At 30.7% G+C, this 15,309-nt stretch overlaps 1 protein-coding gene and 1 non-coding gene across 2 annotated transcripts; one reads left to right on the plus strand and one right to left on the minus strand.

Moving 5' to 3' along the window:
- Positions 1 to 4,429: 4,429 nt before the first annotated feature.
- Positions 4,430 to 7,615, minus strand: LOC114164012 (protein WALLS ARE THIN 1-like). Its single transcript, XM_028048462.1, has 6 exons — positions 7,127 to 7,615; positions 6,971 to 7,033; positions 6,756 to 6,872; positions 6,222 to 6,636; positions 5,465 to 5,616; positions 4,430 to 4,958 (listed from the first exon to the last, which is right to left on the minus strand). Exons 1-6 carry the CDS (start codon positions 7,348 to 7,350, stop codon positions 4,763 to 4,765), a joined length of 1,167 nt encoding a protein of 388 aa, XP_027904263.1. The 5' UTR covers positions 7,351 to 7,615; the 3' UTR covers positions 4,430 to 4,762.
- A 2,849-nt stretch (positions 7,616 to 10,464) lies between these two features.
- On the plus strand, positions 10,465 to 10,546 carry TRNAS-GCU. The gene has a single exon. It is a non-coding gene; the product is annotated as a tRNA-Ser (tRNA).
- Positions 10,547 to 15,309: the final 4,763 nt, after the last annotated feature.

Genomic DNA, 15,309 nt, shown 5'->3' on the forward strand with positions numbered 1-15,309 from the left:
TTCAGAAACGGATTATGTAATCCTTTTGGAAAAAAAATATTTGGTTTTTTGATGTTTGAGTGTTTCCTACAGTCGCACAAAACAACCATGCAAATATGCATTTCAACTCTATTTTTAAGACGAGGATAACACGTACATGCATGCCACCAATCTTATGCAAAATTTATTTACGACTAAGGTTTAAAAGAACAAGGTGAGGGTGTAATTTTTTAATGAATGGGTGTAACAAAAAAACAAAATATATGTCAAACGGCATACAGTTTCCATTTCATATATTTGTGAAAGGGATTCGGAAACGGCATACACTTTCCATTTCAAAAATTGTGAAAAGGATTCCTCTTCGCAGAGAAAAAGAAAATCTTTATTAAATTAACAACTTAGAGCATCCCAGAACCAGCTACGAACATAAGAATATTTCAAATTAATGGGTGGGGTGTAATTTTACCATGCACAATTCAAAATGCATGTGAAACGGAATACACAATCCGTTTCAGAGCATTGTGAAACGGATTCTGTATTCCGTTTCATAAAAAAATTTGCAAATTTTTTTGTGAAACGGAATACAGAATCCGTTTCATAAAAAAATTTGCAAATTTTTTTGTGAAACGGAATACAGAATCCGTTTCATAAAAAAATTTGCAAATTTTTTTGAAACGGAATACAGAATCCGTTTCAGAGTATTATGAAACGGAATCTGTATTCCGTTTCATAAAAAAATTTGCAAATTTTTTTGTGAAACGGAATACAGAATCCGTTTCACAATACTCTGAAACGGATTCTGTATTCCGTTTCAAAAAAATTTGCAAATTTTTTTATGAAACGGAATACAGAATCCGTTTCAGAGTATTATGAAACGGATTCTGTATTCCGTTTCATAAAAAAATTTGCAAATTTTTTTGTGAAACGGAATACAGAATCCGTTTCAGAATACTCAGAAACGGATTTCGTGTTCCGTTTCGCATACATTACGATTTTTTTATCAAACGGCTTTTCTATTTCACAAGCAAACAGAAAAATCAAAAGTTTAAAGGCTAACCTGATGGAAACTACCACTTACAGAGAAGATAAATGACTTCTTACAACCACCTTCCTTCAACCTTCGATCACAACAAACCAGGAACCACGAGTGAGTGAGACAATAAATAACATTCCTTAAAAAAGAATAAAGGAAACTGATACAAAGGACCACGAACCAGAACCAGAGAGAATGAAGGAATGAGACAGAAATTAAAAATTTTAGGGACCACCAACACAGAGAGAAAAATTTATGAATGTGGAGTGGAGAAGAAAAGAAACGGAGTCTAACAAATAACGTTTGGGGGTGCAGGAGTTGGTGACGCAGTAAATGAAATTTACTGCGTCCACCGGACTTTCACCCACTCTCTCACTGTTAATTAATAAGGATATAAGCGTAATTTTGGGGGGTACAGAAGATTCTTTTGGGGTGCAGGGAGAAGGCCCCAAAGAAAAGGTTGCAGGGAAAGAGGCCCCAAGCATGCTGTCTTCAAAGGGTTAAGTCATGGGCCTGCTTAGTAGCACATGCCCAGCCCGACAAAAGCTTATTATTGGGAGGCCTGTTTAACAAATCTGGAAGGACACCATTTTATTTTCACAACTAATTTTATATTTGTTTTCATCTTTAATTAGTGGTTTATTATTTTCTTCGTGGCTACTTTACTTTATCGACTGTCAAATCTATCAATTTGTTCTTTGAGCTACATTAGTTTCCTCAAGCTGCCCTTCCACGCAGTTACATCACTGACAAATCATTTTCACGTTAACCTATTTCATAATTTTGGAGGGTATTAAATATTTTAAAGTAAAAAATATTTTTAGATAATCTGACATGACTTTGTTTTAGAACTTGAGAACCATGTGAAGTTTGACAAAGAAAGGAAATATTTTAAAAAAAATTAGTATATGTACTTTGTAATTGAATAATTTTTTTCAACCTATGAGTATTTCAAGTTAAAATTTCTTAAATAACATGTATATTTTGGTGTCGTAAGTATCCTTATGAAAGCGCACTTGAGTTAAAAGATTTATTTGAAAAAACTCATATTTTTTAATAACTATTTACACACACGAGTCATGAAGGAGAAGTATTTCCAATAACATAAAAGGAGAAGTAAAATTCAAAAGCTCCTCTAAATTTATTTAACGAAAAAAAAATATTTTCTTTAAAATACAATTGGTGCAATTTTCTTTTCTTTTATAAAAAAACGAACTCAAAATAAGTTGGACTAATTACTATCTTAAAATATATTAATAAACTCGCATAATATTTTCTCACCCATCTTCTCAAACTCATAATTTGATTTGAGAAATAATTTTAGTTATTTAAGGAAAATATAGTATATACAAAATAATTTATTTTAAATAATTTATTAAAAGTAGGGTTAAATATGTTTTTACTCCTTTAACTTTCAATTAAAATTGGAATTAGTCCATCTTTGGAACTGTAGTCCTTATATTTATAAATGCGTTAATTTAGTTCTTTTAACAAAATTTTGTTAAGTATATTTGACTTTTCAAACGTGTTTTACAACTAAAATTGAAGTGGAACTGTGTCAATTGGTGTAAACAACTCTAATAGTATCATGAAATGAGTTTGAATCGTCAAATAAACTTAACAAAAATTAATTAAATGAACTAAATCCATGCATTTCTAAGTTGAGGGACTAAATTAAGTCAAAATTTCGAATACAAACTAATTTTAATTTTTCACTAAATGTTAAAGGATGAAAAATATATTTAATCCTTAAAAGTATGTATGATAATATTGTTTTAGTATTAGTTAATAATTGTTTTACTTTTTATATAGTGACATTTTTTTATTGTGACTATTCTTGTTAGAGTGATAACTGTGTTTAAAGAAAGTTCATTCATTCTCAAAAAATTAAATTATAAAATGAGGTTTGCATCTACTTATATATTCTAAATTGATCTTATTTTTAGTTGATGTGAATTTTCAACAGTTGATGGATTGATGTAAACCTATCATTTTTTTAGTTTGATGCGAATGATCAAAGAAAAACAAGATATAAGTTGTGATCTATAATTATTTAGAATCCGTTTATTTGTATAAAGGACTCTCTTCTATAGAATAATCAAAACATGCTTATTTATATATCTCTAAGGGTTTTTTTCTTGTCATTCGAACAAGTAAAAAAGGATTTTTATTTTCTTTTTCATTTTTTTTCTAGACTATAAACATACCATAAGCAAGAGTAAGAGTGGAGTGGAATTTTAGCAATTATTCTCATAAAACTTTCTAATAACTCTTTTTATAAGGATTAGTGATTCAAAATTAATTATAGTTTGAGCCTTAGCCAATACATCTTCAATTAATTCAATTGGAGAATTGATAATTAGAATACAAGTTTCCCCTTTATAATAGCAAGTAAACAAAGTAGGCATCTAAGTTAGTGTGCTCAGTCAAAAGAGATATATTATTTATTGGTATGAAAATATATTTGATCGAATTGATGATGACATAAAGTGAAGGGATGGGTTTGCAAGCTTCCTCATAAAAGGAAAAGCATCGACGGGTAAATGATAAAGTCAATAAAGTAAACTTTCAGAGAAAAAGGGAAATTGCTCGATATATATGATCATGGACATCTTAATGATTCAGACCCTATAAATAAATATATCATTGATGCACCTGGGGATCTGCTAAATAAACATACGTGTCATTCCTGTACATAAATTATACCTAGAATTTTGTCAATTTGCCAGTGTCTTCACAGGAATTAACGATGAGATGTTGGATTTTAGTCTCATGGATTCATCTTCCAAACACATTATTATGGAAAACTCCTTGCCTTCTGCTGCTTGTCACATTTCTATGTCTTCTCATGTGCATTCCATAGACATAATAGAGACGATATAGAGTAGTGCCACTGTGCCAACATGATATACTAATTATTTGATGCAAACTTTAATTACTTATCCATTTACCTCAATGATTAATGTTAATATTATAAATTTAAGTTGAGTTAAATTTATACTTTAAATTTAAATATATTATCATAGTCACGAGTTAAATCTATCCTAACGAGATTTATTCGTTTAATCCATTATTCTACAAACTATATCAAGAGATTATCATGTCACTTAGTAATTATCGATCTATTGATACATTGGTTTTGGTTTTTAGTTATTTGTGCTTGGGATTATGCCAGCATGCGCCTTACTAAGAAATGGTGCTGCTAAACTTGCGCAATGATGAGAATAGAAGATATTGATTAAACCCGACCGAAATGATGATTCCGTTTGAGAGTGACTATTAATATTATCATGGCTTATGATGTTTGCATAGGTTGCTTTTTGAGAGAAGGTGAGGGAGAATATCTCCCTTACCTTTTCTTTCCGTCTATGTCATTATCATCTCTAGCATTACCTCGGAGACAACCGAGCATAGAGCTGAAATTAAAAATCTGCTTTGGTAAATCAAACCATTAATTAACATATAAAGCATATGGGATTTCGGTGTCTGAGGCCACTTTTACGTGACATCCATCATTGTAATGATTCCCATGAAAAACCTCATTCTAAAAGTCCTAGAAAGAAAGCATGTGAATTAACCAAAAGAAAAGAAAGAAGATGAAAGGCCTTCGTACACACACAAGGTTCCTGACATAAAAGTAGTAATAATGTATCATCACTGGTATCATTTTCTTCTTTTTTCCTTTTTCCCTTTTCTTTTTTCCCTCCCAGAAAATGGTGCCCCAGCAGCAGGAAGTGATGGATGTGTTGATCACACGTTCTCCGTAGATGGAGGGAGAAGAAGACGCTCAGTGAGTGATGTTTTGGCATGGCTTGCGGATCTGATGCCACTGTGCTCTGGGGTGGAGGACGTAATCGCAGCCTGTTCCCTTGCAAACTTTCTCTCTTCGTTTTTGCCCCACAGCACAAAGTACAGTCCCACAACGATCAACACTGCTCCTATGATCCTACACCACACACACACATTCCACTAACAATCAAAATTAATTCAAAGGGACTTTTCTTTTTTCGCAATAAAGTAGTGTCTGTGTGTGCGCGCGTAAAAGATAAACCAAAAAGAGACACGGCACCTTCCATTCTATTAAAAATCCTAACACTTTTTTAACCCTCTAGAACGCGGAATCATTTAAAGATGTTCCTTCGGATTCCTTAGCCTTTTCTAAGTTCAGTCACCAAGCTTCAACCTCAATCGTTACCTAAGCTCCAGCTTACTTGTAGTTTAGTGGGTTTTCGTTTGTCGTTTTCCAAGTGGTCCTTCTTTCGGACTCAACACAACTGATTTTTCCATTCTTAAGCTATACACTCACCCTATTTACCATGTGAAATGGAATATTTTCTTAAAAAGAAATTAAAAAAGGTTAGTGATATTATAATATAGAAGGTGAGGTGACTATCTAAAAAGTAATTAAAATAAGAAAATGAAGAGCAGAGGCAATAGGACGAACGAACGAACCCTCCCAAGTAGAACTCTTCGCCTAAAGCAAGGGAAGCCATGATAGCGACAACAAGAGTTTGAACAGGTTGATACACCGCAACGAACACAGGTCCACCTCTGTCGACGCACCATGTCTGAACAGCGAAGGCAATTCCAGATGCCACCACTCCCTGCAATGCATAATCCAAATTTTTCTAATTAAAGCGACCTACCCTCAATTATATCTCAACAATTATTGCACAAAATTCAATTTCATTTTTTATAATTAAAGCGACCAACTGTGTTCATTTTCTATGAAATGAGGCTGGGCCTACGTGGAGATACCTTTGCATGGTATTTAATTCTTTACACGCTTAACATTAATCTAAAAGCAGAAAATTTATAAAAAAAAAAGAGAAGTGATTAAGGGATTTGTGATTTTGAAAAGAAGAAGTCTTTATGTAAAAGCTAAAGGACATAAAATGATAGACTGTTTGTTTATATTTATGTATAAGAATAAAGCGAATAAATACTTTTTATTAGAAAACTAAAACAGATAAGTGAAGAAAAACGTTTTAAAATGTCAAGTGGCTGTTTTAAATAATAACATTACTTTGATCATGCACAATTGCATAATTCCAGTTTATAACTCTTACTTTGATGTAAAAATGACTCTTTTTTTTTTCATTCATTAAATTTCTTTTCTTTCTTTTATTTGGAAAAAGTAAGCCTATATGGGAAGCCAAAATTAGGTGGTGTGGTTGAATGAAAGTGTTGTATATATATGGTGACTGACCGCATAGATGATGGTGAAAACCTCTCCACCAGATTGGAAAATCCAAGCCTGAGCATCTCTTTCAACGATGAGAGCAATGACGAAGAATTGGATGAGGCCAAAGAAACATGTATAGGAAGTGAGAGAGAGACGAGCAGGGTACTTCTTGATTACAGGTGCTTGCAGCACAAGCCAACCAGACCAGGACAAGCAGTGTCCTATGAGATAGAGGCACCCTAGGGTCCAGTTCTTTCCCTTTGCATCTCCCAGTGAGACTGAACCAAACTCAATTACTGGGCTAGCGTTCAGTGGTGGAGTTGGGCTATATATGGTTGGACCCTTGTATAGGGTAATCACCGATGCCCCAGCCACACAGAACACTGTTCCCGCAACCTTCGCTATCCCATCCTTTCGGTTCAGCCGAACTTGCTCTATCCTGAAAACACGTACCCACACTAAGCCTTAGGCATGCATATTGTATATATATTACACTATAATCATATATATCAATATCTAAATATTTTGTTTGTGGTGGCGGTGCAATTAAGGGCTTGCCTGAATATGGCTGCCATCAGAAATGTAATGGCTGGGACAGAGTTTTGTATCGCTGATGCAAAGGTTGGGGATGTGTTGTCCAATCCAAGCAAGTAGAAACCCTGGTTGGCAGTGATCCTGTGTAATGCAAAAAAAAGTACAAGAATTAATTAAAGATAGATATTGTTTTGCTTGCCCTCCCTTTTTCAACATGATGATCTGAAAATCTGGCATACCCGACAAGCGCCAGAAGAAAGAACTGTAAGAGGAGGTTTAAAGTAATGGCAGGTCTCTCCTTCCTGGAGAAAGAACAAACAAAGAAGGGATTAATGAATTGGTTAGTTTTGTTATGTTATGTGATGTTAGAAGAGGTAGCAGTGTGAGTGACTAACTTTTCCAAGAAGTAGGCAAAAGGAAGGAGCAGGAATAAGGCAATAACGTTGCGGTAGACTGGGAAAACGAGTTTGCTAATGCCCATGTTAAGGGCAGCTCTTGAGACGACGTGGAATCCGGCGTAGCCAAACTGCAGGGCCAACATGGCCGCATGCAGCTGAACCCGTTCCGGGACGGAGCACCACATTCTGGAGGAAGAGGAGGCTGAGCCAGAATCAGCCATTGAAAAGGTAAAGAAGTATAATAATAAGGTGGTTGTGGAAGAAAGGGAGGGAAGTGGTGAAGGGGAGAGGGGAGAGTGAGGATATAAATATAGGGAGGAGAAGAAGCAATGCGATTGGTATGACCCACAATCACCCTAAAAAGGCGTTGTGTCAACTGTTGTTGGGCTTCAAATGTTTTTGTTTGTCTCCCACATTCTTTGCTCCATTCCACCCTCCTTCGCTGACAAGACAACCCTCACCGCACTTGCTTTCAAATTAAACATAAAATTCAAAAGGGTGTGAGGTCAGATCAGGGAGAGAGAGAGAGATTAGTATGTGTGAGTGTATGTATATGAGTGAAAGAAATTAAGACACCATGCGAATAATGATGAGTGTTTTCTGAGGAATGGCTGAGCCGCCATTGATAGATAACGCGCACGAGTGGAGTGGTGGATGCCCCATGCGTTGTTCTAAGAACCCCACCCTCAAACCCCTTTTTCCCTATTCAATAATACCTTATTACAGAGTGTGCGTTTTATTATGCCATGACCGGTCTAAAGGAAACTCTGCCATTATAAAATTGATGAAAGCGTACCATATGCAAAAATATTTTGCAGCTACTTCCTCCACTATGCTCAAAAGGAAGATAATGAAGTAAGTGTTCCCACTCCCAAAGTTACCATAATATGCGGATTGGTTGTTCAAATCATCCCCTTAGCTTTAACACACATAATGCCGCCCCTCCCACCCCTTTTAAAATGATTTATAAAGACCTAATACATTTTTCAACTCAAAATCTTGAATTTTCCTTTCTATATGTTATTTATTTGCACTTAAATTATGACTGTATACTTAAAATTTTACCGGTTCCCTTTTACAAGTAAGAGTCTCCAAATATTATAAACTCCTCCGCAACTCAAAAGTGGAGAGTTATGAGAAGAGTTATCTAATTATGTAACATTTTTCATATATGGTGCCAATTATTAAGTTCTTTAGAGACCGATTCTCATATTACATAGTCCAAATTATTTTAAGTAAATTAGTTGAATTTAAAGATGTAGATGTGGGTGTATGTATCCTTTGACCTGAGGAGATTTGATGTTTTAAAACAGAAAATAAAGAGAGTGACAGGCATGCTATTCTACTAATTGCATTATATGATAAAAGCTGAAGATGGAACAAACTAAGAGGAACACTGATACTGCCTCTGACTCTTATCATTTTTTCCACCAACTTCCTTCCCTTTTCACTATATTAACTACGCACCTGATCACACTTACACTTATCATTTTTTTTTCTTTCTTTCTGCACCTCACCTTTTCTTACATACTTTCGTTTAGGTAATAATGTGGTTTCATTCCTATCGTGTTTTCACTTTATAAAAATACCTTAAAATTCTTAATATTTTAAAAACGGATTATCAAAATATATTTGTTCTAAAAGGTAAATTTTGAAACTTCCTTGTTCCTTTTTCTGGCCTTGGGGAGCGATACTCAGAAATTATGCATGTAAGTTGTTGAAAGGATTGACACCGTGCACGCACATAAAAAAAAAAAAGGTGTAACCTGCAAGGATTATTGATTTATAAAGTGTGACGCCAACACTACATGTGCATAGAGAGTACAAGTGGCAAACTAAGCAAACACTTGTGGTCCAAACCTCTGTAATTTTTCTTTCCTTTTTAATTATTAATCAACCAAAAGAGAAGGGATGAATTAACCATATAAATTATCATAAATATAATTAACTTTTAAACTTGGGAATAAGGCTTCTGATTATTTTTATCATTAATAACAAATATGAATTTAAATTATATAATAGAATTACCCCAATCCTTCTAAAATATAAAAAACACAAAAAACAAACAGTCAATGTTAAATAACACTCATTCACACCAAGACATATACATAATAGATAGTTTGATAATGATTCAATAGAGTATGACACAATAAGTCAAACAAAGAATAAATCTAGTTAGAATATTCTTTGACTTATGGTTCTTATATCATGTCAAGAGATGAAATTTAAGTCTAATTAGATTCTAATAAATCCTTTTGTAATGTAAAACTTTTACTCATTTATATATTATAAAATCATATTATCCCGTGGATCTCCCACCTACTTTATACTTATATCACAAAAAGACTCTGAATACTTTAAATATTTCAACTATAGTTTAATTCTTTATCAAAAATATGTTGAGAAAATATGATGAAAAAGTACAACGCTGAAAATTTGTTGAGAAAGTTGTAACATTAAACGATTATTTTAAAGTTTATTTTAATTTTCTTTTTCTATTTATTACTTTTATAAGATGTTAAAAATAAAAATAAAATAAAATAATAATAAAAAAGTTAAATAATATTTCACCATTGTCTCGTGGATTTTTATAATGAAAATTTCATAAAAATTCACTAAGATTATAATTATTAATCAAGTTTGAAAAAAATTATATTTTGACTTCATTTTTTAATTTTCATATTTTACTTCCCAGCTTAGTATCATTCTCCTTAAGTTTGAGTAATATCTAATTGCATAGTCTTCTTTTATTACTCTCCTTCTCTCATTAATTATGGTTTTAACATTTAAAATTGTAAAATATAGACCCATAGACCCGCTCTTTGATCGAATGGTACATACTTCAGTCCATTCATTCAAGAAGTGGGCAAACAGTCAAAAAGTATTAATATTTCTAATTTATTTTAAAATTAAGTATTATTTCCATCTTGATCAAAGTAATATGTATTAAAGTCTTAAATCAAGATAAAATACATAACCCTCGATCCAAAGTTGCTCCTTTATAACCTTTTAGGATATCAATGAGACCTCTTGTTGGTAGTAGCTCCAGATTTATCTTCACATCATTGGATTAAACAGAGACCAACGCTAACAACTTGCTTCTGTCATCAAGAGGACAAGATTTTCTTTTCCCTGCACAATTTTAAAAAGTAACAAAGGAATCATAAATGTTTGCGTTAAAGAACAAGACACCTGGTTGGTGTTTGTTATGCATTTTTTTTTTCTAACCAGAAGAAAAAAAGAAAAGAAAAAAAACCAAAAACATTACCAGCCAATTCTCTTAAATTGCATGACGTTTGTCAACTAGGACAGTTGCAAATGCTTCTAGCAACAAAGTCGCTTTGGCCGAGTGGTTAAGGCGTGTGCCTGCTAAGTACATGGGGTTTCCCCGCGAGAGTTCGAATCTCTCAGGCGACGTCATTCACTTCCATTCTGGGTTTTTTAACACGTCAGTTCTATTTAAATGCATGAAGTTCAAAATTCAATTTTAGCTATCAAAATGTAAATTTCGCTGTTGCCGGGAATCGAACAACCAACACACTCTAGGCAGCCATACTCCCACTATACTACAACAACCAACTCACTCTAATTAAGTTGTTCCTTTAAACATTTGACTGAAAATCTTTACAAACTATTTTATATATATATTGTTCTAGTAAAAAAAGTATCTGGACTCTTTGCTTAAAGCTTTCAAAAGTGTTTTGATTAAAATTTATTAAATAAAGTAATAATAATTGATATAAATCATGTTAATGGAATATTCTTTCCAAAACGTGTAGCAAAGTATATATTTTGTTGACGGAAATAAATAATTTTACTTTGAAAAGGGTAGCTTTCAACTATTTTTGGTTGTTAGAATTTCCTAAGCTAACAGAACTTTTGACTTTCCCTACAGAGTGGGTCATGCAGCGATGAACTCCCATAGACAAAAGTGTTTCTATCTATTGTAAAGCAAACATATTATTACGATCAATGTGGTTGCCACATTACTAACCTTTGATGGCAACAAATTACAATTGAGGTTTCCTTTTAGACTCTTCTGCTCACCATTCCCTTTCAAATCTCTATTATGCACCTACAAATTAAGGTTCAGTGTTTGTGCCACTTCTTTCATGCATCTACCCTACAAACAACAAACATCATCAGAATTTGTTATCGCTGAATTTTACAAACAATATATACATATCTCAATGCTTTAGGTGATATTCATTTTCGTTGCAGAGGTACAACATCTTCAAGTTTTGAAGGAAACTTTTAAAATGCGTTGTAAGTTGAATCGTAGATGAGGTATGAGTGTCTGATCGATTAATATTGCAGGTGGCATCAATTGTTTTACAGCAGAGGTTAAATAGATTGGATAACAAGTGGCGGAGGATCATTGGGACAGGGGTGGCCATGGTCCCCTCCCCTCCCCTCCCTACAATTTTTTATTTTTTATATTATATATATTAATTATTTTCAATTTTTTTAATTTTTTATTATACTAAACATATAGAAATCGATAGAAGTTAGATGAAGTATTTTTTATTTATTTTATAAGACATAATATTTAATGTTAATAAATATTAAAATATAAAATCAAATGTAATAAAAAATAAAAATATTTATTAAGATATTTTTTATTTTCTTTCTCATTGTATTTTTAACTTTTCGACAAGTTACATTGATCTCACATTCTCACATGTTTTCTTTTCATTTTGAAAAAAAAAAAAGTTAAATACAAACTTTTTTTTTTTGCTTTCATTTATCATTTGTTCTCTTTCATTTGTGAAGACAAAAGGTGACCCTCTCGTATTACTTGATAGTGAAATATTTGTTTAATAATTAACATTATTTTTTATCACATGAGCCTTATGTTCATTTTTTTATGATTATAGGAAAAAAATTACTGTACTATGTGTTTTTTCATAATCATCTTTTAATGAAACTTGATTGTCATTGATTTTTTTTTAGTAACTTAATTTTTATTTTTTTAATTAAATTGTGATAAATTATTTTTTAATCTTAAACTTAAAAAAGAAATAGGTACATTGATGAAGAATAAAAGAATAGATCTATTTCTTAAAAGTAATAAAAAAAAAACTATTGGTGAAGATGAAATCAATACAAATTCAATATCTTAGCTTTGTGTATCCTGAATCATCATACAAATGATCATATTGTTCTATTAGAGGAATGTGTTTTATATTAATGTTTTGGAACATGTTTATATTTTTACATTGAAAAAGAAATAGTTGTAAATTTTAGTTTTGACTCAATTATGGATGAGTTCAAAAATATGAAAAACGAAGGATAATCATTTGTATATGTGTAATTTCTTTTGTAAATACACGGTTATACTAAATTATTTATTCATTTTTATTGTGTTAATGACAATAATTAAGTATATAAATTTTGAATTTTGAGTATATTATTTTGGCTCCCAACATTATTAGTCAAAATCCGCCACTGCAAACTGTGATGTTTAGACTTATGTTACACTCTTAAATAAAAAGAGTTACACCCTAACTATTAGTTATAGCTTTTGATTCAGTGATAAGCGCTTAACCATAACAATCAATGTTTAGTCCCAATCAAAAATCATGCAGGTAGGGAGGTAGTAGTAAGTAAGTAGTGAAAGCAAGAGGCACAAGTTTGCATGCAAATGGGATATACCAATAATCCCTATGGGAACAGAAGAAGTGCAACTAAAAATCCCCATATGGAAGATGACTAAACGTAAGTGACCAACATGACCAAAAAAAAAAGTGCACATGCTAATCAGTGGGAACTAAGCAATGAATGCAACCGTGGAAAGCACATCGATGAAGTTTGGTTGTGGTTGCGTCAAAGCTTTCTCACACACCTTTCAACATCATGCATGTTGGGGCATAACAGAGCATGGTGAGGAATACCCTCTCTTTCATGAATTCAACTCGTAATCGATTTTATTCCATTTTCGATTCTTTATTTTTCAACATCTTAATCATCACTCTTTACCATTCTCTCATCAACTCTTCCTAAATGAACCACCATATCCATGCTATTTACGGTCAATGGATATTATGTGCTTCCTATAACATTATTATTGCCTTCTAATAATCATGTATTCTCATTAATGGGCGGCATGCATGCACACCATCGCTTTCATCATTAACTTCCAATAACTTATACCATCATCTCCAAACTCAGTTAACCTTCGTTAATTACTTTTCATTATTTGTCCATCCCTTTGGATTGTTAAGTATATTTTAAAGTTAAACAAACTCATTCTCTGATGTTTTTCTTTTTTCTTTAAAATATTTAATTTCTTTACAAGTTTGAAGATTGTAAATATTTTCAATTTAAATTAAGAAATTGAGAGTTTTTTTTTTTTTTTAAATATGGGTCTTAAGAAATTGAAAATTACGCACTGTGCAAAAAATTAAAAAGAAAAATAATGCGACGTTATTTTTATTTTTTTAGATATTATAAAGAAAGAAATGACGTCCTTAGTAAATTCCTTTCTGAATTTCTCCATTTAATTTTAGCAGGGGTTTTATTGGAATTTAAATAAATAAAAAATAACTCCAGTGGACGTGCTAAACCGAGGGTTTGGTAAAATGAAAAAATTATTTTCAATATATCTAAATAGTAAATAGATTTTTAAAAGTTTAAAAGTTTACATTAAATGTGGTCATTCTATATTTTTTAGACTTAAATATACATTTGATCCCTATTTTTGTTATTTTTATTCAATTTGGTCCCTATTTTTGTTTTATGTTAGGTACTCATTTTTGTCAAATTGTGGTCAATTTGGTCCTTTTCACTAACAGTGTTTACATAGTTAACTTTCTTGAACAGTACATGTCACGTGTCAGCTCCTGTTTTTTTTTTGTTTTTTTTGTTTTTTTTTAATTTTTAATTTTTTTTTAATTTCAAAAAAATTGTCCATGTGCCACGTGTCAATGCTAGTGCCACGTGTCAATTTGTGGTTGTATTATTTCTTTTTGTTCAATTTAGTCCCGATATTCGTTATTTTTGTTCAATTTAGTCCCTATATTCGTTATTTTTGTTTAATTTAATCCCAAATTTTGTTAAAATATAACTATTTAATTTTTAAAATTGACATTATTATTAGTTATTTTTTAAATTCAATTATAAATTATAATATTAAATTATAAATTGAATATAATTCTTAGATTCAATTGTTAAATATAATATAATTATTTAAAGATTATTAAAATATAATTATTAAAATTTTAAAAATATATATTAACATTTGTAAAATTCACATTTAAATTTAAAATATTTAATATTTTTACTTCATTTTAGATATTAAAATCTAAAATATTTTATATTTAAATTTTAATTTTACAAATATTAATTTATTTTTCTAAAATATTTTGAATATTTTGAATATTTTTATATATCAATTTTAAAAGTATTTTAGAATATAAATATTAGAAAGATTTTTTTTAATAATTATATTCTTATAATATTTTAAATAATTATATTCTATTTAGCAATTAAATATAAGAATTTATTTAATTTATAATTAAATTTAATAATTTATAATTGAATTTAAAAAATAATAAATTTAAATGGCATAAAAAAATATTTTAGAAAAAATATTAATATAATTTACATAAAATAAATTTAGTATAAATTTAAAAGAAACAAAATTGATTTATATTAACAAAAATTAAAACTAAATTAAAAAAATAATAAATATAGAAACTAAATCAAAAAAAAAAATAATACTACTATAACAAAATTTCACTACAAGATGGTCCGATAATTTCACTACAAGAACAAAATTTAAGGCAACAAGATTCGGTAGCTTCAAGATCTGAATATAGAATGAAAAAGAAAAGGACAAAAATTGTTCTCATATTAAAAAATTGACCAGTAGAGAGGAAATAATATTTTTTTTCCTGGTTTTTTTATATCACCATTTTTCCTCCTTTTTTATATTAATTAATATTTGTGTCAGTTAGAACTTGATATTATATAAAATTAGTAAATTGAATAATATATATTAATGAAATAATCAATTACTAAATATCTCTCCATATTTTCCCTTCATATTATTCAACAAGTAATATCAGTGTTGATATTTAGTGATAATTTATAATTAAAATCTTGAGCTCAAGGGTTAGTTAAAAATAAATAAATTGAACAACATATGGCTATATTTGTTTTGTTGTCTTTATGTTTTT

The sequence above is a fragment of the Vigna unguiculata genome, chromosome 9 (genome assembly GCF_004118075.2).
Source record: "Vigna unguiculata cultivar IT97K-499-35 chromosome 9, ASM411807v1, whole genome shotgun sequence".
Lineage (NCBI taxonomy): Eukaryota > Viridiplantae > Streptophyta > Magnoliopsida > Fabales > Fabaceae > Vigna > Vigna unguiculata.